This window comes from Falco biarmicus, chromosome 2 (assembly GCF_023638135.1).
Source record: "Falco biarmicus isolate bFalBia1 chromosome 2, bFalBia1.pri, whole genome shotgun sequence".
NCBI lineage: Eukaryota > Metazoa > Chordata > Aves > Falconiformes > Falconidae > Falco > Falco biarmicus.
Window position 1 is genome coordinate 21,404,773 of NC_079289.1, and position 23,929 is coordinate 21,428,701.

The following is a 23,929-nucleotide window of genomic DNA, read 5'->3' on the forward strand; positions in this document are numbered from 1 at the left end:
TTTTATTAAAGCCTCATTAAAAGCAACCCAAGTACCAAGTGAATGTAATCCTTATCCTAATAGCTCTTAAATCCAGATTTTCACATCACCATAGTAACTTGATTTTGATGATTATTTGAGCACAAATATTGCAAAGCTTCATCTCTTTATACCACAAACCCATTTGTTTTTCTTTTGGTAGTTGCCTATGCAAAAATCTATTTTGTTGATAAAAGGTCTCTATCTTGTCACCAATCGCTGAGGCAAGTGTTTTTTAGAATTGGTGCTAATGCCATTGTTTGAGAGGAAAACTTTTAAAGCTTCCACAAGATGAGTAAGAAACCTCCAAGGCTTATTACAACTGCAGTTCCTTAGATTTAAGCTATGGAAGTACAGTTAAACCGGTTTCCTGAACCACTACAGGATCTTTGCTAAACCTCACAACTACAATCCTGGGAGACATGACTACCGAAGCTGCTTTTCCTAGACACATTACTGGTACTTGTGGAAGATAAACTAGGACATATACCTGGCTGAAAAGACATTCTCTCCCTTGTGAACTTGTGTAATGTGCAGAGTTACTTGTAAAACGTATTTCTGTGGAACCTACATGCTAACATTTACTTCTACACACCCCTACTAAAGAATCATTACATACTACCTGTTCTGAGCTTCCATGCCCAGCTTAGAAACAAATAACGTTCCGCGTTTCCCGAGGCTCCCAGCTGAGCCAAATGGAAGCATCAATTATTTCATTATTTATTTCTTAATTTTTATGCAGGAATTAAATGGCACTTATGAAATCAGTTTCTATCGCAATAGGATTTCCTGGTCTCGTGAGGACTCTTTAGGCTAGCTGTTACAGTGAGTTAACAACTAAAAAAAGAAAAGAGACTTGCAATTGAGACACTCTTGCCTGTCTCTCTGCATCCATATGTAAATTTTTTTGCAACTGATTGATGCTATCAACCCAGAAATAGTACAATAAATTAATTTTTCTGTGTCATTCAGGTTTCCTTGCTTACTTTGGTTCAATATTTAAAATTGCTCCAGATCCTAAGAACTGGGACCATTTTCTTCTTCACGGTGTCATCACTCAACAATATATACAAAATAAAATACTTTTTTTAAAAATAGTTCTGCACAGACAGTTTAGTCGTTCATAACAATATTGGTAAGGCAACGTAAGTCACTTACAAAACTCAGTTATGTGCTTAAAAGATCTCCTTCCTCAAGATCTCACCTAAAACTGAGAGTTCATGTTGCTCCTCTCTTGTTTGCATGCTACCTTATGTTTTAGCTCCATTTAAACTGAAAAGCACAGGAACTGTTTCTTTTTGTTAGTGTTTTGCTTACCCTGAATACAGCCTGACAATGCACAAAGTAAGAGCCACAAAGGAATCTATTTAAAAAACGTAGGGAATTAACTAACTGATTTATTTCATGGCACACCATGATTTGTGTTTTACTTAAATGCTATTTATTGAAAAGAAAAACCATCAAAATGTACAATTTCTTTGAGAAAACTGCAAACATTTGTCATTGCAAGAAAATAGCTTTTTGCTTTTTAATAATATTTGTATATTTTTTCAGAATTAATTGAAAAAAAGATTGTGTATTTACCTGTATAAAAGAAAGCTTGAAATAATAGGTAAATTTAGTCTACTTAATAAAACCAAAACACATCAGACTGAAATACATGTTTGCATTTTTCTTTATTAAAATTATGGCACTTATTATCTAATAGCAGAAATAATAATAGGGCTTCACAATCAGAAGCAGTATTGTTTTCCAAACATCACATTTTCTCCCACTACAATTTGTGAGGTTTTTCAGAAGAGAACAAGCCATTTATAATTTGCACAAAACTGAAGAAGCCTTCATCATAGGTTTTGTTTTGTTTTTTGATTACAACACTATCACAGCTCTATCAGCCCTGCAAGCTCACTGTGGTTTATTTTCCTTTGTATTCTGTAAGTTAAAATTATGGTTTCACTGTGCTGTCAAGTGAACAATTGTAATAGCCTGTCACTGGAAAGCATTTAACATTTATGTCAAATGTGACTGATCCAGCAAAGAGTAATCCCTCCATTTAGCATTATCCTTCCATATTTTTTTTATTTTTTTAAAGTTTTTTTTACAAACAGCTAATGTTGAACATATTGCATGACATTACCAAAAGTATTACAAACAATAAAACAAAGACTGTGAACTAAAAATCAGACTTCTTTAGGGCTGTAGTGAACAGCAAAATAAAAAGAGCATTACCTTGCAGCACCCTTAAACATGTAACAAAAACCAGTGCTCAGTGTACACCAAAAATGGGTTACTGAATTGTACTATTATCAATGTTTGTGGAAAAATATATATATATTTATGTACACACACAAAGGCACACACACACCAGGGGCGGGGCGGGGAAGAAAAGAAACTCAAGCATTTAGATGTCTGAAAACAGTTTTGGTGTTCAAAAAAAATCATAAAACACCATATAATAATGTTCATCAGTTTTATATCATCCGCATGCATTTTTCGTTAAACAAAAGATGACAGGCTCTAGAAAAAAAAAGTAAATTAAATAATTATTTTATAATAAAAGTAAATGCAATCAATGCATAACATGAAGTTGCATGTTAAATCAAGTATCATTATTCAGCATTAAAATAACTGTACCAGTTCACAGGTACTGAACTATCCTTTAAATGTTCACAACGTGATGGTGCAGCAAATCGATAATCAGATCCAGCTGATAACCACAGAACACAAAAGATTACAGAAATGCTTTGGAGCAATACCTCCAAAATTATTTTAATTTCCATCCCATCTCCTATTTCATTGTATGTCCAGTCTTAAGATTAGTACACTGAAAACTGACATTACCATTTTGGAAACATTATATTAAATGAAATAAAATCTAATAAGGAGTTATAATTACAGGCTTCTTCTAACAGAAAGCTAAGCTTTGGTTATATAAAGTGCAGTTCAATAATATGCCAATTAATCACAATATTGTACATACAGCTAATTTTTGCAGCTCAGTTTCCTTGCAAATTTTAAAAAATATTCATGTTTTACAGTTTGCTTATACAGCAGGCTCAGTTTAAAAAAAAAAAAAAAAAAACAAAACACATTTAAATACATTTCAATTCTAAGTACTTCAGTACCGTCCGCCTTTGTGCACTACACTTTTAAACTGCTAGGCAATGTGTAACCTCTTGGATGATCAGTAATCTGCACAGTTGCATTTGTATCTCATCACACGAAACACCTAAGCTCTTGACAAAACAGTTCCCTAAACTCTTCATATCCCTTATACCTTTTGTTGTATAAAGTTTTCAAGTTTTATGATGATGCAAGCAGTACATTCCATCACTCTCATAGCAACTTCTGAAGTAAACCTGTCATTGGGAATCTGTGGGAAAGGAAGTAAGTCAGGATACCTAGTTTTTAAGCTATCTACTCCATAAGCTTCCAATGTCTGAACATCATTTGTAAGCCCTTCAAGTTGCTGACTATATTCCTCTATTTTTTGTGCCAGGGCTGCTGGTTTTACGTCTTTGTCAGATTTGCCCTTCACAGCGTAGTCAGCTGCAATCAAGGCTAGTTTAGTAGAAAGGTAGCACTTAAAGCATACCCATTCGTTGGCATTTTTATGAAGGTCATTTCTTGCAGCTGAAAAGTTAGCTCGGGCCTGCCTGAGCCATCGACGTGCCTCTACAGGATTGCCAACAGACCTGAATGTAGGTGGGACGAAAAAGCGTTGCGAGGAAGATGGCCCCGTGGAAGATGGACACTTTTCTTTATACTGTTGCCTTTCAGATTTGTGACTTGTTGCTTCTTGATTCCATGAAGTATAAAACCTCTGAAAGGAAAATTTGTCTGACTGAAATCGAGAAGCAGAGGATGAAAATGGTCTTCTCGAGGCTCTGTCCATATTTTGATCCATAAAGGCCTGCTTTTCCAGCCTGTTAATCTCATTCTGTAAATGTTTGAAAACTTCATTAGCTATATCCAGATTCTCTGCATTTTTATCTGGATGCCATTTAAGGTAGAGCCTCCTAATAATCTTTTTTCTTTCGGATTCTGGAAGCTTCCAAGCCTGTTCAATCACAGATGTCACTTCCCTTAATATTTCTGGCAATGAGTTTGACTTTATTTTTTTTGGAGAGTGATGTTTTGAGGACATTGTTTTGTGGCTCTCTCTACCAGTGAAGAGAGGTGGAATTGTCCTTGGTCCATGTGCTGGAAATTCTGTAGGACTGGTTGGGGTAGAAGGTGCGCTATCCCTGCTTTGAGAACTTTCCTCCGGTCTTGAAAATTTGTACAAGTCAAGAGAGCTCACTATTTTATATTCACTGTATCCAATATCAATCTGGTAAATCTTCCCTAGAAAACTGGGACTTTCATCATCTTCTCTTTCTACCTCTTGAACAATGATTGCATAGGTGTAAGTTGGTTGATATGATCCATATATATCACCACCTTCTGCATCAACAAGGTAACCAACATATTCACCAGGATAAAAGACATTCATTGGATCCATAAGAAGCGTATAGTGAATTTCAGATGGTATAGGAGTGCCAGGTGTTGGTAGTTCAAGTTTTGATGGCTCAGAAGAGTCATACTTCACTCCTAAACTGTCAAGCTTCTCACCAATCCGGTAAATATCATTACAACCCAGCATGGCAATTAAATACGAGGTATCAGAAATCAGGTTGTCGGTTGCAGATTTTAAGGTCATTGCTAATGCTAACAGGAAATTTATGTCTTTGCTGTCAGAATGCTGTATGTAAAGCAGTATTACTGCATTTCCATACCTCTTCAGGAAAGCAAATGTTTCACTTTTGCTGTGGGGAATAGGAGCAAAACCTTTAACTCTTAATGTTGTTTGCAGCTTCTCAAAACAGGAAACTTTCAAACCTTCTCGCAAAGCTTTGCAAAGCCTTATTGCTTTCTCTTCATTAGCTAAAAAAGCATTATCATTTTCATGTTTCATAATCCTAATGAGCCCTGTGATGAACTGTTCCGAAGACAACAGTAACTGTAACCTTCCCTGCAAAGAACATAATGCTCCAAACTGACAAATTTTAGGAGACTCTTCATCCAATTGTTCTTCAAGAATACTGCTAAGTAAGCGAGGCCTCAGTTTCTGAGGGAATAACATTATCAATTTAGTGTGAAAACCATGGTCTTTGCCCAAGTAACACTGGCTAAGGTCAACAAGCATTTGCACACCAATGTTACCTTGGATTCTGCTTTTGTAATGGGGTGCATCATCAAAAACTAAGATACTAGACTTCACCAACCTACCATCTTGACTGGGGAGGTAAAGGGCAAAATCCCTCATATTCTCAAGGTCATTCCTAACCTTGACAGAATCATTCTGAAGACTTTTGAACAGGCCAGAAACTACTCTCTTAACTGTGCGCATTTCATTAGGATCCAATTGCTTTCCTTCAGAGCTCTTGAATATGCGACCTAAAACTTCAACATATTGCTTTGTTGAAATAATATCTTCAGTACCCAAATGCTTAAATAATTGATGGAAAGTACCAAGTTCTAAAGGAAGTTTGTAAAGATAAGGTTTAAAATCAGATTCATACTCAAGGTTTATTACCACCTCTTCAGGCTTAAGGAGCTTCCAGCCTTCTTCCACCATTACAAAAGAAACACCTCGAAGCTGAAAGCGGAATTCCCTTTTCTCTGTACTAAGAAATTCATAAATGCTTCTCAGGACCTTAGCCCTAGTTTTCACCATGTCCTCATCCAAAGTTGTTATATTGCATATGTTCCTGCAGTTATTGATAACTTTGTCCAGGGGAGGGTCCAAATTAACATTCAGCATAGTTAAAACTTGCTCGAGTTGTTCTTGCGCACCAAGACTACTTCCCTCTTGCTCTTTGATGCTTAAAGGTGTTGCTTTCTCAGGAAGAATGGGACACGAAGTCCACAGCAACTGCAACACATCAGTCTGTTTGAATTTAGGATTCACCTGTGCCCCATTAAATCGTATAAGAGGAAGTGTCCCGTTGACTTCTTGATACTGAGGATGAAATCTAACAAATTCTGCTGGAGCTCGTTCAGGGCATAGAAAAGGAATTAATGACAATTCTTTCAGAAAATTCCCTGACAAAAGGTCAGTTCTTTCTTGAAATATGTGATGAAGGAGGACATCGACAGTATTCTGTAGTGTTTCTTTAGACCAGTTTTCTGTATTCGCTCGCATGCTGATCTCCTTAGCAAACTGTAATAACTGTTGCTGTGAAATTATGAATTTCAATCCGATATGTCGTAGAAAAGTTACCCATGATGGAAGGAACGCAGCTTGATTTTTCGGTTTTGTAAGCTGCTCTAGTTTCTTAAAAAAATCTTGAGGTATGAAGAATTTTTCAGGAAGCATAACTTCAAAGACTTTCACAGTCCTGTCATAAAAATATTTTGCAGGTTTTAATCTACTGCTTACATCATGAATGATCAAAATGCCTTCAAGCTTTTCAAACAGCTGTTCTTTCATTTCTGAAGCTTCTTCAATGCTAGTTAGCCTATTCTTTAAGTAGATCAAGTGTTCTAATTTTGCATCATAAGACAGACTTTCAATTTTTGGCAAAAGATGTTTCAAGTACACTTCAAGATCATCCACAGAGACACAGCCAAGCACAGTATACAAATCTTTCAAATGAACCTTCTCTTCAAGAAAAGCTGATGAAGTAGACTGTGTCCATCTGTCTACTTCTACTGATGGAATGCTTTTTGTGAGAACATAACACATCCCATATTTTGAAATACTGATGTATCGGCCACTGATCGATTTATAACATGGAAGAGACTTTAAAATTTTAATGTCATCCTGAGATGTCAAGTGACATAAATTGCAATTGAAGTACATTAAGAGAGCCTCAAAGTCACTTTCTGCTAACTTTTCAGTCCTAAAAGTTGATGTCTGTATCATATGTTGTATGGCTTTCAGAATGCTTGAAGGATTATCTATATTTGCTGTACATCCTGACAACAAAGGCACTAAAGCACTGTCTTTGGAACAAATTTTGTTCAATGCCAGCTGAATACAGCCTGTTTTCATTAAAGCATGAAAGACTTTATCGCTCTGAGCATTTGGAAAAACAGCTGTATGCATAATGCTGAGGGGCAGCAGAACATCACACTCTGGCACAACAAGATGATTAGCTGAGACAGTAAACCTTACACCTGGGAGCAAAGTCCAGTCCTTCAAGGTTTCAACAACATCATCAAATTTTGCTTGCATATCTTCTTGCTCTTCCTTAATATTTATAGACTCACTAATAAAATGCCAGGCATTTTTAAGCCAAGATTCACTTGCAAAGTTCTCCTTCCATTTCATACAATTTCTAGTTTTATATTCCCTAGGTAACACAGATGATAACAATTCAGCAAAACTTTTGATATCAAAGACTTTCGCTACCTCACTGCTAAGTAAAATACTGTTGTATCTCAAATACAATGTGTTCATAAAGAGATCCTTGCGAGATGGAATCAGTTCATGGTATGTCGTTAGGAACTTCGGTCGCTTTGAATCAAAAACTTGCAAAACGTTGTCAAGAGTAATAAGGAGTGGCAAGCCCTCAATTACAATTTCGTTTTCTTCTGCATCTTTAAAACAGTAGTCAACCAGAAGTTTGAGACTATGGAAGAGTTTCAAATTTGTCTGCTGAAGACGACAGGGTAACTTTCCAATGTGGCAATTAGAGTCTGGAAAAGAAAATGTCATCAGAAATAGTCGGACGTCAGCAGGTGTCACATAGGTGACAGGAATATCTGCATCTACCAAACAGTGGTAAAGATTTGCAGTTTCATCACAGTTATATACCAAATTAAATCCAATTTCTAAGAGTAAATGCTTGAGTCTGTAAACATTTTCAGCTACTGTCTTCCGTGTTGTGATGTTGTATTCTGTATTTTTGAGATGCTGCAATTCATCTTGTAGTAAATTGTCAAAGAATGGCCTGCCTTTGTTCACAGTAGACATGTTAACCCATGTGATGATAACAGCAGAATGCAAATCAGAACCATCGATATTTGGAGCTCGCATAACAGGTAAAAGACGCTTCAAATCTTCATATATGCAACTGTAAACTGCTTTCACCAAACAATACCAATCCGGCTGAATATCAAGTCTATTAACCGGAAAGAAGGATAAAAATTTTTTTAAAGTGTCTTTCACAACATGAACAGGTGTGTTTTGCAGCACTGATACTGTAGGATCAGTGCCTGGAAAATACCGTTTCTTCAGCTGAATCAACAGTTCAACATAGGCCGGTGCTATCAGTGCTGTCATTAAGCTACTATTCCAGTCACTTCTTACTCCAACACCATTGTCATCACGCCACAGATTTCTTCTTGCAGAATCCAGAGCAAAGTGTCCATTCACATGAAAAGGTAATCCAGTTTCTAATGATAACGGTAAGAAACAGAACGCTCTATGGGGTTTTTTGTAATTGTGAGTAATGCAAGCTGCTACCCCACCACGTGGAAAAAGAGTAATGTCCTCATTCTTGTGGGCTGAAACCACACTTTTGGATACTTTTTCCATGGCAGAAAAGCCTGACCTGTTACAAATTAACCAAGTTGTAAGATTTCCTTCAGAGTCTTCCGTATCCATTGTGTAAGTAATCTGTTGCACAGGTATTTCACTTAGCTGCTTTTTTTTAGTTACACTGTCAATTACAGATGCATGGAATTGCTTTCGTTTCAGTCTGTCTCCATCAGTGATTTTGCCTTGTACAGAATAGAGCACATTCAGTGCTCCTGTTGTTTTTTCTATCTCACAAATAGAAATTTTTTCCATATGGTTCAAAAACATTAAGAGTTCTGCTCCATCTGTACGCAGCTTATCTAAAAGATTTTGGACCATTCTATCTGAGCACGGGACTGAGGAAATCTCTGATACTTTCGCCATGTCTCCATTTCGAAGAGGAAACCTAAACATTGTGCAATTATCCAGTTTAAAGTGATCTCCTAAGTAGAGGTCCAGTACGTCTGAGAACTGCGTTCTGAAATCTGCATCTAAATCTCTAAACATGCGGCCAGGACTTGTTGATGTTGAACCTGGTGCATATCTAGCATGAGGATCAAAAATACAAAGTATATCATTGCCAGATATGAAAGAAGGGCAATCAGTAATATGATAAACAGAATTAAAACCTATACCATATTGTCCAGTTTTGCAGGGATTTCCTACTTTTGTACCTTTTCCAAGGTTCTGAATCCCTCGAATATCATCTTCTGTAAAAGGCTGATTGTTGTAAACACACAGTGCTGGTCCTTGAAGTGGTGCCCATTTCTCATCAAATATTCTATCCGCTGGATGCTGTCTAGGATCAAACACAAAACAGATCTCTGTAGCTTTTGCATCATCTGCATTCTGAAGGAGCTCTTTCAGCATTTCTTTTTCTGAAGGGTAGGCATTAAGAATGCTTTTAATTCTACTTGTCAATTTTTCTTTCTGGCCAAATTCTGTTCCAAGGGTAGTAAAACAGATATTGGATGCATATCTTTCTAAAGCTTTATGGCGTTTTGGTATTGCTCCAAGCTTTACTGCAACTTCTCTTGGAATATCACCATGACAATATTTAACAGTTGTGTCTTTAACTTTAATCCACGGACAGTCATTGTAACACAAAGATTTTGCAGGCAGAAGTGCTAGACGAGTATCAGGTAACAAAATCTCACCATACTTCTTCTCACAAAATTCCTGCTTCTTCTCTCTAATGAGGCCCCATATTCCTTCACTAATTATTCTCCTGCAAAGCTGAAAGTTGTCTTCTGTTAGTTGTTTGGTCCCTCTTTCCTGGTTTATTAATTCCAGAACTACAGCAAAATCTTCAACTGTAAAAGCCTGTCTTACACCCACACTTTCAAATAGCTCACGGAAACTATTTTTATATTTATTAGGCAACTGATAGAGATAGGGCGCTGCTTCAAAATTCAAATGAAAAGAGACTTTTGTTGGGTCAACATACACATTCTCAACCAGAATAAAACTACAGTTTGTCAGTTGTTCAATTATCATAGCTTTTGCTGACTCATTCTGTAACATTGCTTCATGCAGATATTTGTAACAAGCATTAGTGATGTTTTCTTGATATAATGTGATACCATCAAATGACTTTGCAACTTCTTCTAACTGATTTATGACCAAATCAACAGCTGGTTTCTTCAGTAAACCCAAAAATTCTTTGACAGCTAATGACAAAGCACCACAGCCTTTGAAGGAGTGGGAATTTTCATTAAGAATTGGTTGTATTAAGCAAACTACATCTTGATGATCAGCAGTGAAAAGATCAGTGGCTGAAAACATCGCTTCAGACTGAAAATCGCTGCCTTTCCAGTGCAGTGAGAAGCCTGCTGGCTTGCTAAGGAAAGGAAGGAAAGGGATGCTTTGACATTTTGCAGCAAACTCCTTAGCTCTGGTGTCCCTAGATTTTAGTTTTTCATCAATGAGACTCAATATAACACTGCTTCTGAGACAAGCTGCAGCATGATCAATCTTGTTGACTTCAGCTACTGACTCTGCACGTTCTATCAGATCTTCCCATAAAATATCATCTTTAGCCATTCCCAACTGAACAAGTTTAACCAAAATAACTGGGTTAAGATAATCCTGAGTGGTGCCATAAGGAAATCTTCCATCTTCGGCATCATATAACTTTGCAACTCTTCCTTCAGGATGGATCAGTCTTGATGGTGTCACTAATGGATGTCCATCCAACGAACAGGGAATACAGGGAGTAACACGAAGAATTCCTGAGAACTCCTCAACTTTTTCATTGAGAACATAACGCATCAAAGGATCACGCAGCTCTGCATCAATCTCCTGAACATTAGGGAAAAATACCTCAGAAAAGAACTGTTTCTCAGAGAAAGTGTTCTCCAATAATATGTATTTGCATCCTGCTTCTTCAAATCCTGTCTTTACCCAAGATGGGAGATCTACAGCACACAGATTTTTGGAACCAGTTCTCTTAAGGTACTTCAGAAAGATCTTAAAGGCTGATGGTCCAACATCTGGTCGTTTGAGTATTGAGTCATCTAAAAACCTTACGTTCTTCATGGAAACCCAAGAGAAACCATCAGAAAATACTTTGATTCCTTCTTTGCTTTTCATATGAGCTATGTCTTCATAAAACCCTTGACAAATTACAGAAAAATCATCATGAACTGAATCAGGATCTGGCCACACTGCACAGTAACTGTAGTCAACTAGCTCGCCATTGATTGCCATGTCACGTAGAACACAAAGTGCTTCTATGTAGGCTTTTACAATAACATGCCTCATGAATACTGTATTCCACCTTCCTTTCGTGTCCGTTTTCCAAATTTCTTTCCGATTTGAAGTAACTGCAAAGCAGCCATTTATATGAAGAGGTAAGCCTGTTTTTATTCGTAGAGGTAAATAGCAGAACACTTCACCTATGGTGTTGCAATTAGGTTTCACAAGCCACTTTTGATCCTGGGTTTCAGACAGCAACACTCCTACTCCACCACAGGGAACAAGACCTAATCTTCGTCCACTTTCATGTAATGAAAATTTTAAAGCATCTGCAACGTCCATACAAGAACATATAAGCCATGTTGTTGAATCTACTGTTTTCTGTGGCAATTCATCAGCTGATCTTTTCATCTGTCCCGATTTAGCCATTTCAAAGAAAGAAGCTGGGTCATCTTCTGTACCTCTGAAGAGTGGAGACTGTAAATCAGCAATCCGCCTGAATACATGGTGAAATTCTTCTACTACGATCTGCAAGATACACGAGGACTTTGGTGTTTCAGTGGGAAGCTTTTTATTACTGCTGCTGCAGACCTTCATGAGTTTAGCTGCTTCCTTTAAAACACTTATATTTGGTGCAGTCAAGGCTTTGGAAGAACAGAGATTTTTTTTTATAGTGACAACATCTTGTGCCACCCCAGGATCATCTGCCTCAATTTTCAAGTATTTCAAAACCATTGAATTTACACTCTGAGCAAATATTATCAGTCTATGACCGCAAATGCTAAATTCGTCCACAAGAGAATAAATGTCTGCTGTATTGTAAGATGCACTACTGACTTCGCTCACTTTAGCTTCCTGCTGAGTTCTAAAGGACAGCCTGAAAAGTGTTCCTTTGTAGCTGTAAGGAGATTCTACAGACAGTGGTAATTGGCAACCAAAAACTCCTATAAATGGCTTAAACTGATTGGGAAATTTTCGCAGCCTCTTCTGTTGTTTACTCCAGTTGATTTTGATCCCAGGGTTAGATTTATCTCTAATATGCTTACTGATATGGTTAACATTTGGATCAAACATAATCATGAACTCCCGGCTCAAAATAATAGGAACATCAGTGATATGATAAACAGAATTGAATCCCAGTCCAAATTTTCCTACTTTGTCAACTTCACTCCTTTTTAAAGACTCTCCTAATCGAGTTATATTTAGAAAATCAGAATCTGAAAACTCAGAATTATTGAATGACCACAAAGCTGGACCATGACACGCTGCCATTCCTGGATCCAGAAGATTCTCCCTTATATCCATATTTCTTCTCATGTCAATCAGGAAATTACATTCTGTTGCATTGGCATCATCAGCATTTTGAAGAAGTTCTTTAAAGATATCTGAAATTGAAGGGTATTCTTCCAAAATGTTCTTAATTCTTACAGTCAGAGGCTCTCTTTGCCCAGATTGCTCAAATCCCATATTTTCTGGATTAATCAATCTTGTGCTAAGGCATGGGACATTTAACCACTCAGCAGTTTTCATTGGTATGTCTTCATGCACCAAAATTATTGGCTCAACAGAATCTTCAAGCAAATCATTTAAGTCATCAACTTTGATATCACAGTAACAGCACTCATGAATTGGCCTCATTGCAAGTTTGTAAGGAAGTTTGCCACTGTACAGTGGCATGGGTGTATGCAGACTTGCAGGAATCTGATTGCTGTACAGCCACCTTATGATGCTCAACATAATGTGAAGATTTTGTTTGCTCTCTTGTTCTGAGAGACACTGCTCACTTTTTAGATATATTTTCTGAATGACCATAGAAACATGGTCTGGCGTTAACTGCTCAATTGAACCACAGTATTTAAATAACTGGTGAAATTTTGCCATAGTTTTTGGCACATAATGTAGGTAAGGCTGGAGATCAAGATCAGGTACTGACTTTATCACTGCTTGTGTGAGGGAACAAAATGTTTTACCTGTCCAAACCCAGGGAAATTTCAGGGCTTTAAAAGCTTCTTTGCCTTCTTCTAGATGATCATGCATAAATCCATAAATCTCAAGCAAGATATGCTGAAACTGATAATAGTCCTCATCACTGAAGGTTTTAGAACCGTGCCAATCAACCACCACCTTGAAATGTTTTAAGACTGCTTTTATGCTGGGCTTAGTGGGGATGCCAAGTGCTTTTTGTATATCCAGCAGCACATTTTCCACCAGAGGAACTGAGGAACCAACTAAAATTGCATGAGATATATCACACATTTCTGGTGGCAAACACAGGCTACAATGATCTCCTTTCCAAACTAAGGATCCTGGATAATTTGGAGGTCTTTCCTTAGATGCAGGAATCCATTTTATTTTTTTCAGTGCAGCTTTTGTTTCAGATGAGTGAAGCAGTGTATGGTTTTTGTTCAAAATCATCAAAAGAGTTCTAGCTTTTCTTAACAGTAAATCATGATTGGTGTTAGAGTTCGCATGCAAACTTTCAATTTTATTTGCCACTCTCAGAATATCACTTTCCTCAAGATTAGCCTCATTTTTTAAGCCTATTTGCCTCAAAGAATGAAGTATATCTGAAGACATAAAGATAGCAGGAGGGAAGCAAATTTCCTCCTCAGAATAAAACAAATTTTGCAGAAGTTCTACCTCAGGATCAAAGAGTTCATTTGCTGACATTACCCCTTCCTGTGAAACCTTAATAAACTTTAGTGATGTCAGCCAATCTATCACATCTGTATTCTCATTTTTCAGAAAAGTCAGATTTTCAAGAACCCATTGCATTATCTGTGTTGTTTCACTGTATGAATAAAAATCACTTCTTATGTCTTGTATAACAAATTTCAAGCAATCTGTGCTCTTTAGCTGTTCTATTTTTAGCAGGTTAGCTAAACGAATAGTAGCTTCATCACTGCTGTCAATTACTGGAATAGAAAATCTTAGACCAGGAGGTATTTTGGCAGTGTGGTGTAATACCTTACTACCTTTTAGCCCAGTAAAAACAGGGACACTTTCATCAGATGATTTTTCAATTTTTTTAAATATTAGCAATTCCTGAATAATTCTTCTCTCTTTTTCACTTGCATCAGTTAAACTCGCTAAGAATGCCCTAAGAGCATCTTTATGCGTTGATGGGAATGATGCAACCTGATTGCATAGTTTCTGTAAGGACATTTTTTCCATTATTTGTAAAACAGCACTTGGTAATGGTGGATGCACGTATTTTTTTATAAGTGGATGTTGGATAGAAATATCCAGCTTCTTAAGTACAACTCCACCAACTTTCTGAATAATATCAGCTAAATATTCCGGGAGCTGAGTCTCAGATTCATCTTCCAGAATGATAGGTGATGGATTCCTAAATCTAACCAGTTCCACAGACATTTGGTTTTCCTCCAGCGGTGTCTTGGGAATAAGCGGCATGTCATCAAACACACTCAAGTCATCAGAAAAATGTATATACAGGTTCTTCCAGACCATCTTAAGCCAGGAAACTGATGGGTGACTTTTGTCTTCCAAACCTGGATACCATTGTACCACCATGTCTCTGCCAGGCCACACACTATTCATAACTTCTTTAATGAGCCGGGCAAATCTTTCTGGGTTCAGAAGCTGCAGCTGAGTGCATGGCCTTCCTGAAATTACCACAAAAGGACAAAGATATGAAAATCACAGAGCAGTACTACATAACAAAGTGCTTTTGGTTGTTAGGGGAGGGGAAAAAAAAAAAGAAAGAAAAGAGAAAGGAAAAAAAAAAAGTCTGACATGTGTCCTGTCTATTCTTCCTGTGGAAAAAAAATGGTTTGTTAAATAGAACTGCAGATACCAGCCCCCCTTGCTTTTAGAAGTTAATTAAAAGCAAATACATTCCATATTAATATAAAAATAAACACAAATTGGAAACAATAAATATGTTATTGCATTTGTTAGTTTGACACTAAGATAACTCAGGCATACATAGCAACTACAGATTTACAATCAAAGTAGAAGCTTCAAACTTCTGGGGAGTTTTTTTGGTTGATTCTTTACATCACTTATTTCCCTAGTGGTAAATAAGAGCCTAATGTATTTGCTTGTCTATAGCTGCAAAAATTCAAATAGATCTGAAGGATTATTTATTAGATATAGCAAAAAGCAGTTCAGATGCAGAGGATCTTACACTAAAACTGGCAAGCAACAAAACTCAGTTGTGCAAGGAATGCTGAAATTAAGTTTAGTTGTATGTGCTTTTATTCTTATTATCAAAGCCCTCTTAACACTTATTTCTTAATTATCATTAAGACAGCTTATATTTAAAAACTACATAATGTCTAGGGGTAAGAAAATGCTACAGAATATAAAAATACCACTACCTCTCAATGACATAAAAAACAATGACAGAAATGGAAGCAAGAAATCTATTTGAATTTCAGATCATTCTTCCCTCTAGATAGCACTGCCATTTCCTTAAAATCAACAGTCTAATTAAAGGTATTATCTACTGTCCCTGCTCTGTTGGAAGTCAGTAGTCAGATATCCTTCAGAAAAGATTTTTTTTCTTTCAGTTCATGCCTACAGAGCTATGCATTCTGTTATTTCTACTAAACAGAAAACACAGGTAAACACTGCAGCCTTGTGAAAGTGAGAAATACTTGCAGCAGTGGATCAGCAAGCTAAGAATCTACTTAAAAGCTAAGCTTAAATCCCATTATTTGAGCACAGAATTTTTGAAATCCTGTTTTAAAACCTATACATGTGATCTTAAAATACTGGAAATCTTCCTGCATAGGAATTTAAATATATATAAATAAACAAATTAAAATATCGATAATGTCCATGTAACTACAAGGTTCTCAATTATTTAATCTTTGGTAGCTATATTTTAGCAGCTCTATTTGGCAAGTTCTCTTTACAAGAAAGCTGGGGTAATGAGAATAGCTCATCACCAAATTCACACAATATCAAGCTTCAATCCAAACCAGTACATCTTCCGTTAATAATCATACCTGAAAATCCCCAGAGAAGCTGTTGGGCTAGAATATAATCAAATCCATTTTTAGAAAACATCCTGTGAGTTACACATTAACACACTAAATACAGCAACAGTTATTAATTAGAAAAATACAGTACACATTTTAGGAGAGAAAAAAATCAGATAACAAGATCTGGTTGTCTTTGTACAACAATTCTAAAAATTGCATCCCATCTTCTCAAATAATACAAGGAAGTTTCTATTTCTGCAACTGTATCAGGAATCTCTCTGATGTAATTTCTATAGCTATGTAAATAAAACTTGCAACAGGTAAGGTTTCAAAACCTACCAAAAGCCCCTCTAATACTTTTTATAATAACGCACAACTTCTATGGTACTGCAGTTGTACTTCACAATTATGCAAAATAGAATGAAGAATAACTTAGGAGGAGGTAGAATGAAAAGTAGGACTCTAAAATCTTGTAAAGGATTATCTTCAAGTCCTTAAGCGTTTCTAGAATATTTAGAAGAATTAACCTTGTCATATTAATTTACAAAAATATGTTCTTCTGATCAATAAGAGGAATACTACCAACGAAGAACAAGTCCCTAGAAAAATATCATTCAAAGAAACTGCCAGAGGAAGAAGAGAGACAGAAGCAAGACCTCAAATGCAACCAAAAGACTTCCCAGGAACTAAAAAGAGTAGATAGCCTTGGCTGCAACTCAGAGACCAAGCCTGGAAGTGAAGGAATGTCCAAAAGGAGCTTAGCAAGGGATTGCTTTATGAATACATAGGGTTTTTTCAATTTTAGTCACCTCTGCTTTTTCTGTTTAAGATGTATTATGGCATATAGTCTGTCAAACCTGTATTTTGTTTTCGTTGTTTTGGTCCATTTTTTATTTTATTGTGTAGGACATCTCAAAAGTCAATTTAAGGTATCATCACAAGGAACTGGCATTTTTTAAACCTAATATTTTGTCTTCCATACAATCCTCTATCCATCTAATCTCACTGTGACTGTCTTGATCCCTATATATTTCTGTTCTTTTAAAGTCCCAGAAATTACTACTACAATAAACAGTATTTCTTTATGGTTCTATCCCAGATTAAGAATATTCACTGTTTGGATGCACAATTTAAAGCAATCACTACTTTCAACAATTTATAGTCTGCATTAAAACAAATTACAAACAGTACTGGAAAAAGTAACAGGAAAAAAATACTAAAACAATCATATTCTACTGCAACAATATACATGACACACATCATATAATATACCCAAAGGCTTTGACAATTCTGCTTTTTAGAACAAAGGTTTTCTCTATTGCAGTTTCAGACTTGCTGTTCTTCATATTTATTGACAGTCTCAGCACTGACTTCACATCTTCTATACAATTTATATTATTTTAAATATTTACACTATGCAATAAGTCACTCCCAATTCTTTCAGTGTTTTCATGGGCGCTTTGCCATACTTTGAAAATTTATCATCTTGTCTCAGAATTATCTTTCTTTTTTCTTATTATTTTTTATAATAAGCAATGATCAAGCCATGGAGAAAGGAGGCTTCCAACTGAACAAGCAGAACAATAAACAGAGAACATATAAAGGATTGAAGGGGAAAGGTCAGAACACAGACTGAAGAAATACACTGTGACTGAACGACTGAAGACCATGATAAAGGGTATTCAGAAAAGCAAATCAAGACAATGATTTATAGTATTCTATGTCTGGTTCTAATATCTTCAGTCTAAAAAAGAATTCTGATTAAATGAGCAAATTAAAAAAAAACCCAGAGATAAGAATCTTTTTCTTAAAGCACATTTTCTAGACATTGAAGAATAGCTTACCATATTCTTGTACTGTTTAAAAATAAGCTGACGAGTGACTTGTTTGCAAATTGTGTTTACATGGAAAGACTTCTGAGACTCAAAACTATGCATTTGATTGGTAAATTTGAAACGAAACCCAAGGGTGGAAAGGTAAATTATAGAAAAATTCCAAACAGAAAAGAAGCAAAATAAATTGTGAAGGCAATTAAACATAGAAGCATCTTATTTACAGATGCAGCAAACTTCTTCACAAAGTTTTTTGACCAAGATTGGAAGGAAGTATTTCAGTAGGTCCACATGGACACAACTACAAGCTATGAATTAAGACTGAGGTAAGACTTGATGAAATTATGTGATCTACAGTATGCTTGAGGCTAGATGCTTAAGCTGGTTTCACCTGGTTTAAAAAAATACACTGATGTGGTCATTGCAATTGTGAGGTAAGAGATTATCTACAATGCCAAAATCATGACATAGCTATTGCATATGCAAAATACAATTCAGACCATCTGGAGTGGCGGAATACTATTTGAACAAAATTACTGAACCTTGAACACATGCCTTACTAAGCAAGTATCTATTCTTTTATTGTAAATTTTCATCCTTCTTCCCTTGCCTTTTTGTCGATTTAATTCTCATTTGTGTCATGCCCACTTCAAACAATATGGGCTATCATACCTTGATGACCAACTTGTTTATGTGAACTCAATTTCAAAAGAGACATTACTTTAAACCTGAGTTGACAACTAGTGTGTTCAACCATTAGAAATTTGTTTCACTATATGGAGAATACGAGACATATTACCTCGGCTTTTGGCAGCTTCTTTTAAAGCAGCTAGAACCTCAGGCTTCAAGTCATCAGAAAGTAACCTTCCTTCCAGGCCAGGAAAGAGTGATCTATCACACCATCAAAAAAAAACCAAAACAAAACAAAACACACTTTAGCAAAGCATCATTTATGTTGCTGCACAGCCATTACCAGCATGGTAATCATCATGGCAAAACAGTTGCATGCAAAGCAATCACTTACATATGCAGAATAGGGCTTTCAGTGGGTGTTTCTTTATAAATGAAATAAATCATACATCTAGAAGCACAGAGTAGTAAGAAACTAATTTTCCAACTACAGTTCTTTTCAAAGCAGGTCTAAGCAAGTTGTTTGGGTTTTTTTATATTAAAACTGGGAATAGAAAATAATTTTCATCTATTTATGTTCTTAAAAACAAAAGTAAAACTGCACCTACTATTCTCTCTTAAAAGATTCTTTTTGAAGGCATACAAAAAATACAACATGTAATTCTAGGACTTCACATCTTACTGTCACCAAAAGTCATCTCATCCTGCGCTTCCCTTCCTTTATATTAGCACTTAAATAGTTTTTCAGGGCTTTGGTCTTCCTAAAATAAAAAATAACTATCCAGTTTAATTCTGACAGCAGGTATGTTAATTATACATAAACCAACACAGAATCCTGTTCTTCCACAGGTGTTAACAGAAATTCTTAAGAGCTTATTTTACCTTTTCAGCAGGCTCCAAATTTGAATGTGCAAAAAGCCAAACTCTTAAATTGAAAGTGGTTTTAAAACACCTAATGTAAGTCAGTTATCATATTTATGACATTCGAATTAAAAATAATTACTGCAAGCAACAATAGAAGCAAATAAAGCATTACTATTTCAAGTTTCTGTATTATCATAGCTAACAAGTAGATTTATGCCTGGTATAACATGTTTTTTTACCGGTTTTATAAGGCTAACCAAACTGAGTCCATTACCAACAGCCATGCTTTCTCCCCAGTGACCTGAAGGTCACTTACTCCAGCTAGCCTGCCCTTTGCTATCCCCTCCTGTACAGTGTCAGTGCAAGCTCTTTTGGCTGATAAAATGTGAACCAAATTGGAACATGATGCAGCTGGGAAATAAGCAAAGAAAAAAAATTAATTGGAGAGGGACTGGAAAGAACATAGGGAGAGCAGATGTAAAAGACAAGCCCGCTTCTTACCATGGTAGTATCTGCTTGATTTCTGAAACCAGTATGTTATTAGTACTAAGCCCTTCACTGAAAGTAAGCATGTTGTGTAAAAAAAAAAACAAAACACACATACAAAAAAACAAAACAAACCAGCTTGAAGCAATCTCAAACTTTAAGTTTAATAAACACTCTTATCATTACCTAATTTAATGTACTTCCTAGTATGCACATTTCTAACCTCCTCCTATTTATAATTGCCAGAAAAATGGTGATTTGAAATGTACCCTGAGGTGTTCCCTTAAAGCCTAGATCACACAATTCTTTATAAAATTATAATGGCCAGCAGCTGTAAAACTTTCCAAAGGAGACATCTGCACACAAACATGTACATATATACAGAAAAATGAATTCTATCTATGCATTATTTCATTACTGTACAGGCTGCTGCTTATCATCCTGTTTGCTTATAAGCAAGTAACAGTCTGAAGCTCTGTTTTAACATTTAAACTAAAAAAAAAAACCCACCAAAACCAAACAAACAGTATTTAAAATATTAAGTATACCTGGGATATTCTTCTGAGGTTATGTAAACTACATCCTGTTCTGACACAGATGAGGAAAAAGAAATAAAATTTCCATTCTGTAATGGCAAAAGCTCCAATCCAATCAGTTCACTGTAGACTCCATCAGAAAGCACAAATTCTAAAAGATGAAGCTTTTCTTCAGCAGGTCCACTGTGCCCACACTTCCTCAGTACTTGCCGTATTACAGCAGGAGTCACTTTTTTCACAGCTTTAGCAGTAGAAATAGTAAGATGCACTGCACTAGCAATGTTTGCTGGTACCTTGGCAATCTGCTTCCCTGAATTCTGGAGGTAGTTGAGAACAGACTGTGTGTACTCCAAACTCTCATCCATTTCAGAAAAGTGCACCTGTTCTACCTTTATCCACTGATTACTCACTGAGTAAATAACTGTATGCTGGAGCAGCTCTTTAAAGAGAGGTACTACAATCGGTTTCCACGGTACCCTGATTTTATTCTCATCTGGCCATAACCTATAAATTCTTTCAGCTGACAATGGAAAATCTGAATTCTTCTCAGTCTCCATTCGCTTGATAGCTTCCAAAATAAGGGTGGTATATGCCTTTGGCACTATATTTACCACAAGAAGATCATTCCACAAAGCTGCTGGATCTCTCCATTGATCCAACTCTCGCCATTTGATGCTCCTCCTATTGTCTGTGAGACCAAAGAAACCACTAACATGAACTGGGAGTCCAGTTTTGCTTTCTTCACCTGGAGGCAAAGGAAGAAAACAAAATGCTCTTCCTGAAAAGTCTGCTACAGCCGCTTTTTCTTCCCCATTAGTTGATAAAGACATAGCTATTCCAATAGCAGGAACAAATTTCAAGTCATCAGCTAAACAGTCCAATTCAGTACACATTCCTCGACCACCTACACAATTACATACTAACCAAGAAGTCTTCTGTGAGTCTTTAACACTCTCATCTTCTACAACTATATTTACATGGTATGTCACACATGTTATGCTATTGCTTGGAACTCCCTTACAATACTGATTTATTGCAGTTCCTAAGATTTTGATAGAATTGGGTCTTTCATGTTTCAAGGCCTTGTTCTCACTAGCAGTTACTCGAAAAATCAGCCTCTCAGTTCCATCAGCTTCCCTAACATGCAATGATACATCCTGAACACTCTTCAAGAAGAGCAACACAGTGTCCGCATCTGCTCTGAAAGATTCAAACAGCTCTAAAACCTTCTGTTTGTCATAAACATTGCTGCTCAGTTGGGAAGGCTGCAGACGAAGTGGGAAACGAAAAAAGGTACCAGGAAAGTTTCCATTCTTAAATGTTTCCTTAGTGCTGCCAAATACACCAATGAAGGGTGCAAACTGGTCTGTAAGTTCATTGATTTCCTTGCTATCTTCTTTTAGATTCCAACACTGGCCTGATTCATGAGATCCAAAAAGGGTTTGATGGGGATCAAGCATTCCAATCTGGTCACCACTGAAAATACTAGGGACATCTGTATACATAAAAAACAACAACTATTAATAATCCTAAAGCAACACATTTTTCAAATACAGGCTTAAGGAACAACTTTGAAAAGGGGGAAAAATACCCCAAATGTTATAAAACAGTAATGAATGAGTATAATACCCAGGGAAGTGGCTGAGTCACCATCTCCACAGTATTTAAAAGACGTGTAGATGTGACACTTAGGGACATGGTTTAATAGTGGACTTGGAAATGCTACGATTATGGTTGGACTCAATGATCTTAAAGGTCTTTTCCAACCTACATGATATGATTCTATGACTCTGATAACTTATAATTCAGTGCTTATAAACAGGGAAGAAACAAGCACACCCCTATTCTGCAATTAAACATATAAATAGTCATTCAACTATTTGAAATCTAACAAACAGTCAGCAACAGAAAGTATAATTTTTTTCAACTCTGTAATTCTATCTTTCCAATATTTTCAGGAAGAAAAAAAATTACTAAAGATGTATTCTATTAAATTCATATTTGCAGATCTTGACTTGCAAACAGTAATCTTGCACACTTAAAAGCATAAATTCCCAGAATTATCAAACTACTGAACATACTAAGCTTTTATTCATGCTCTACTAGATAAAATATTGTGAAAAAACATCCTGTCTTACAAGCTAACTTCACAAGCTAAAGATCTTATTTCAGCAAAAATTTGCTTCTTATTCTGTACTATTATAACTATGTAGACTGTAAGCACTATTTACGCTATATGCTTCTTCTGTACAGCGGTAAAACATTTTGCCAGAATAATAGGTTTCAAGACTGAATACTACCAGCTTGTAAAAGAGTATGCACTACCTCTCTCAAATGTAAATGTAAATACTTCTGCTACAGAATATCCTTTCTACCATGAAATAAAATCACTGCTTAGTATGCAAGGAACCTGCATAAAAGTTTCAGTCTAGTCTAAACTTGCACTTATTTTCTACTTAGATATCTACCCTATATTATAGGCCTCTATAATATAAAAAGCAGTGCATAACTGAAATGACATTGTAAATGAATGTTCATTTCAGTATAAGGGACTAAGTACTGATGTTACTAGAAGAAACAAATCTCCTCCAAAAACCTTCAAAATCCAAATAATACCTTCTAGAGTTTTAGGAAATATGAATGCTTCTTAAGGAAACTTAGCCAGCAATCCAATTTTAAAATGCACTATAGAGAAAATACTAAATGTTTGATGAATATCTAAAATAATTAAACAATTTAAAATGTCAACATTTTCATTTTAAAATATCTACTGAGAGTACCTGTTATATGATAAACTGAATTAAAGCCAATTCCAAATCTTCCAACTTTCAGGGGATCATCTTTCTTCCTGCTTCTTGCTATTTCCTGTATACCATGCCAGTCCTCAGGGGTAAAAATTGCATCATTGTATGCATAAAACGCTGGCCCTATAATAAATAGGCAAGTGTTAAAAAGATGGCAGAAGGAAACATTTTATTGTTTAAAATTTCTAGGAAATGAACTTACAGAACTAAGAAAGTATTTCTTTAAAGTATGCATGTGCAAATTTAATGGGAAAGCTATGATTCAAGCTGACATCAAATTACGCTTGGTGATGAACGGGAGATACAGAGTAGCAGCAAAAGCTAAAGGCAAGGAGATGGATTTACCTCCGTATATGCTACTTAAGAGATTTATATTCTGATGTGGTATCTAGTTCTGGTGTCCACATTTTAAAAGAATGATTCTGAAAAACTGAACATAATGCAGAAAACAGCAAAACGTCTGAAAGAAGTGTCCTGTGGCACAAGGCTTAAACTCAATCTGTTCAGTCTATCAAAAGGATGTTTGAAAGATGTACTAACACGGTCTAATAAAACCTCCACTGGAAGGGAATACATGGCAAGATATAACAATAACCCGTGT

General features: G+C 36.1%; 1 protein-coding gene across 2 annotated transcripts in view; it reads right to left on the reverse strand.

Annotated features, from left to right (window-relative positions):
* Nucleotides 1-1,436: 1,436 nt before the first annotated feature.
* Nucleotides 1,437-23,929, reverse strand: part of SACS (sacsin molecular chaperone) — a 60,077-nt gene continuing 37,584 nt past the window's right edge. For both annotated transcript variants that reach the window (XM_056327438.1, XM_056327439.1), the window contains 4 exons: nt 23,305-23,451; nt 20,537-22,019; nt 18,808-18,899; nt 1,437-14,850 (listed from right to left, as the gene is read on the reverse strand). In XM_056327438.1, coding sequence (XP_056183413.1) covers nt 3,290-14,850; nt 18,808-18,899; nt 20,537-22,019; nt 23,305-23,451 — 13,283 coding nt within the window. In that variant the 3' untranslated portion in view covers nt 1,437-3,289. The remainder of the gene's footprint in view (nt 14,851-18,807; nt 18,900-20,536; nt 22,020-23,304; nt 23,452-23,929) is intronic.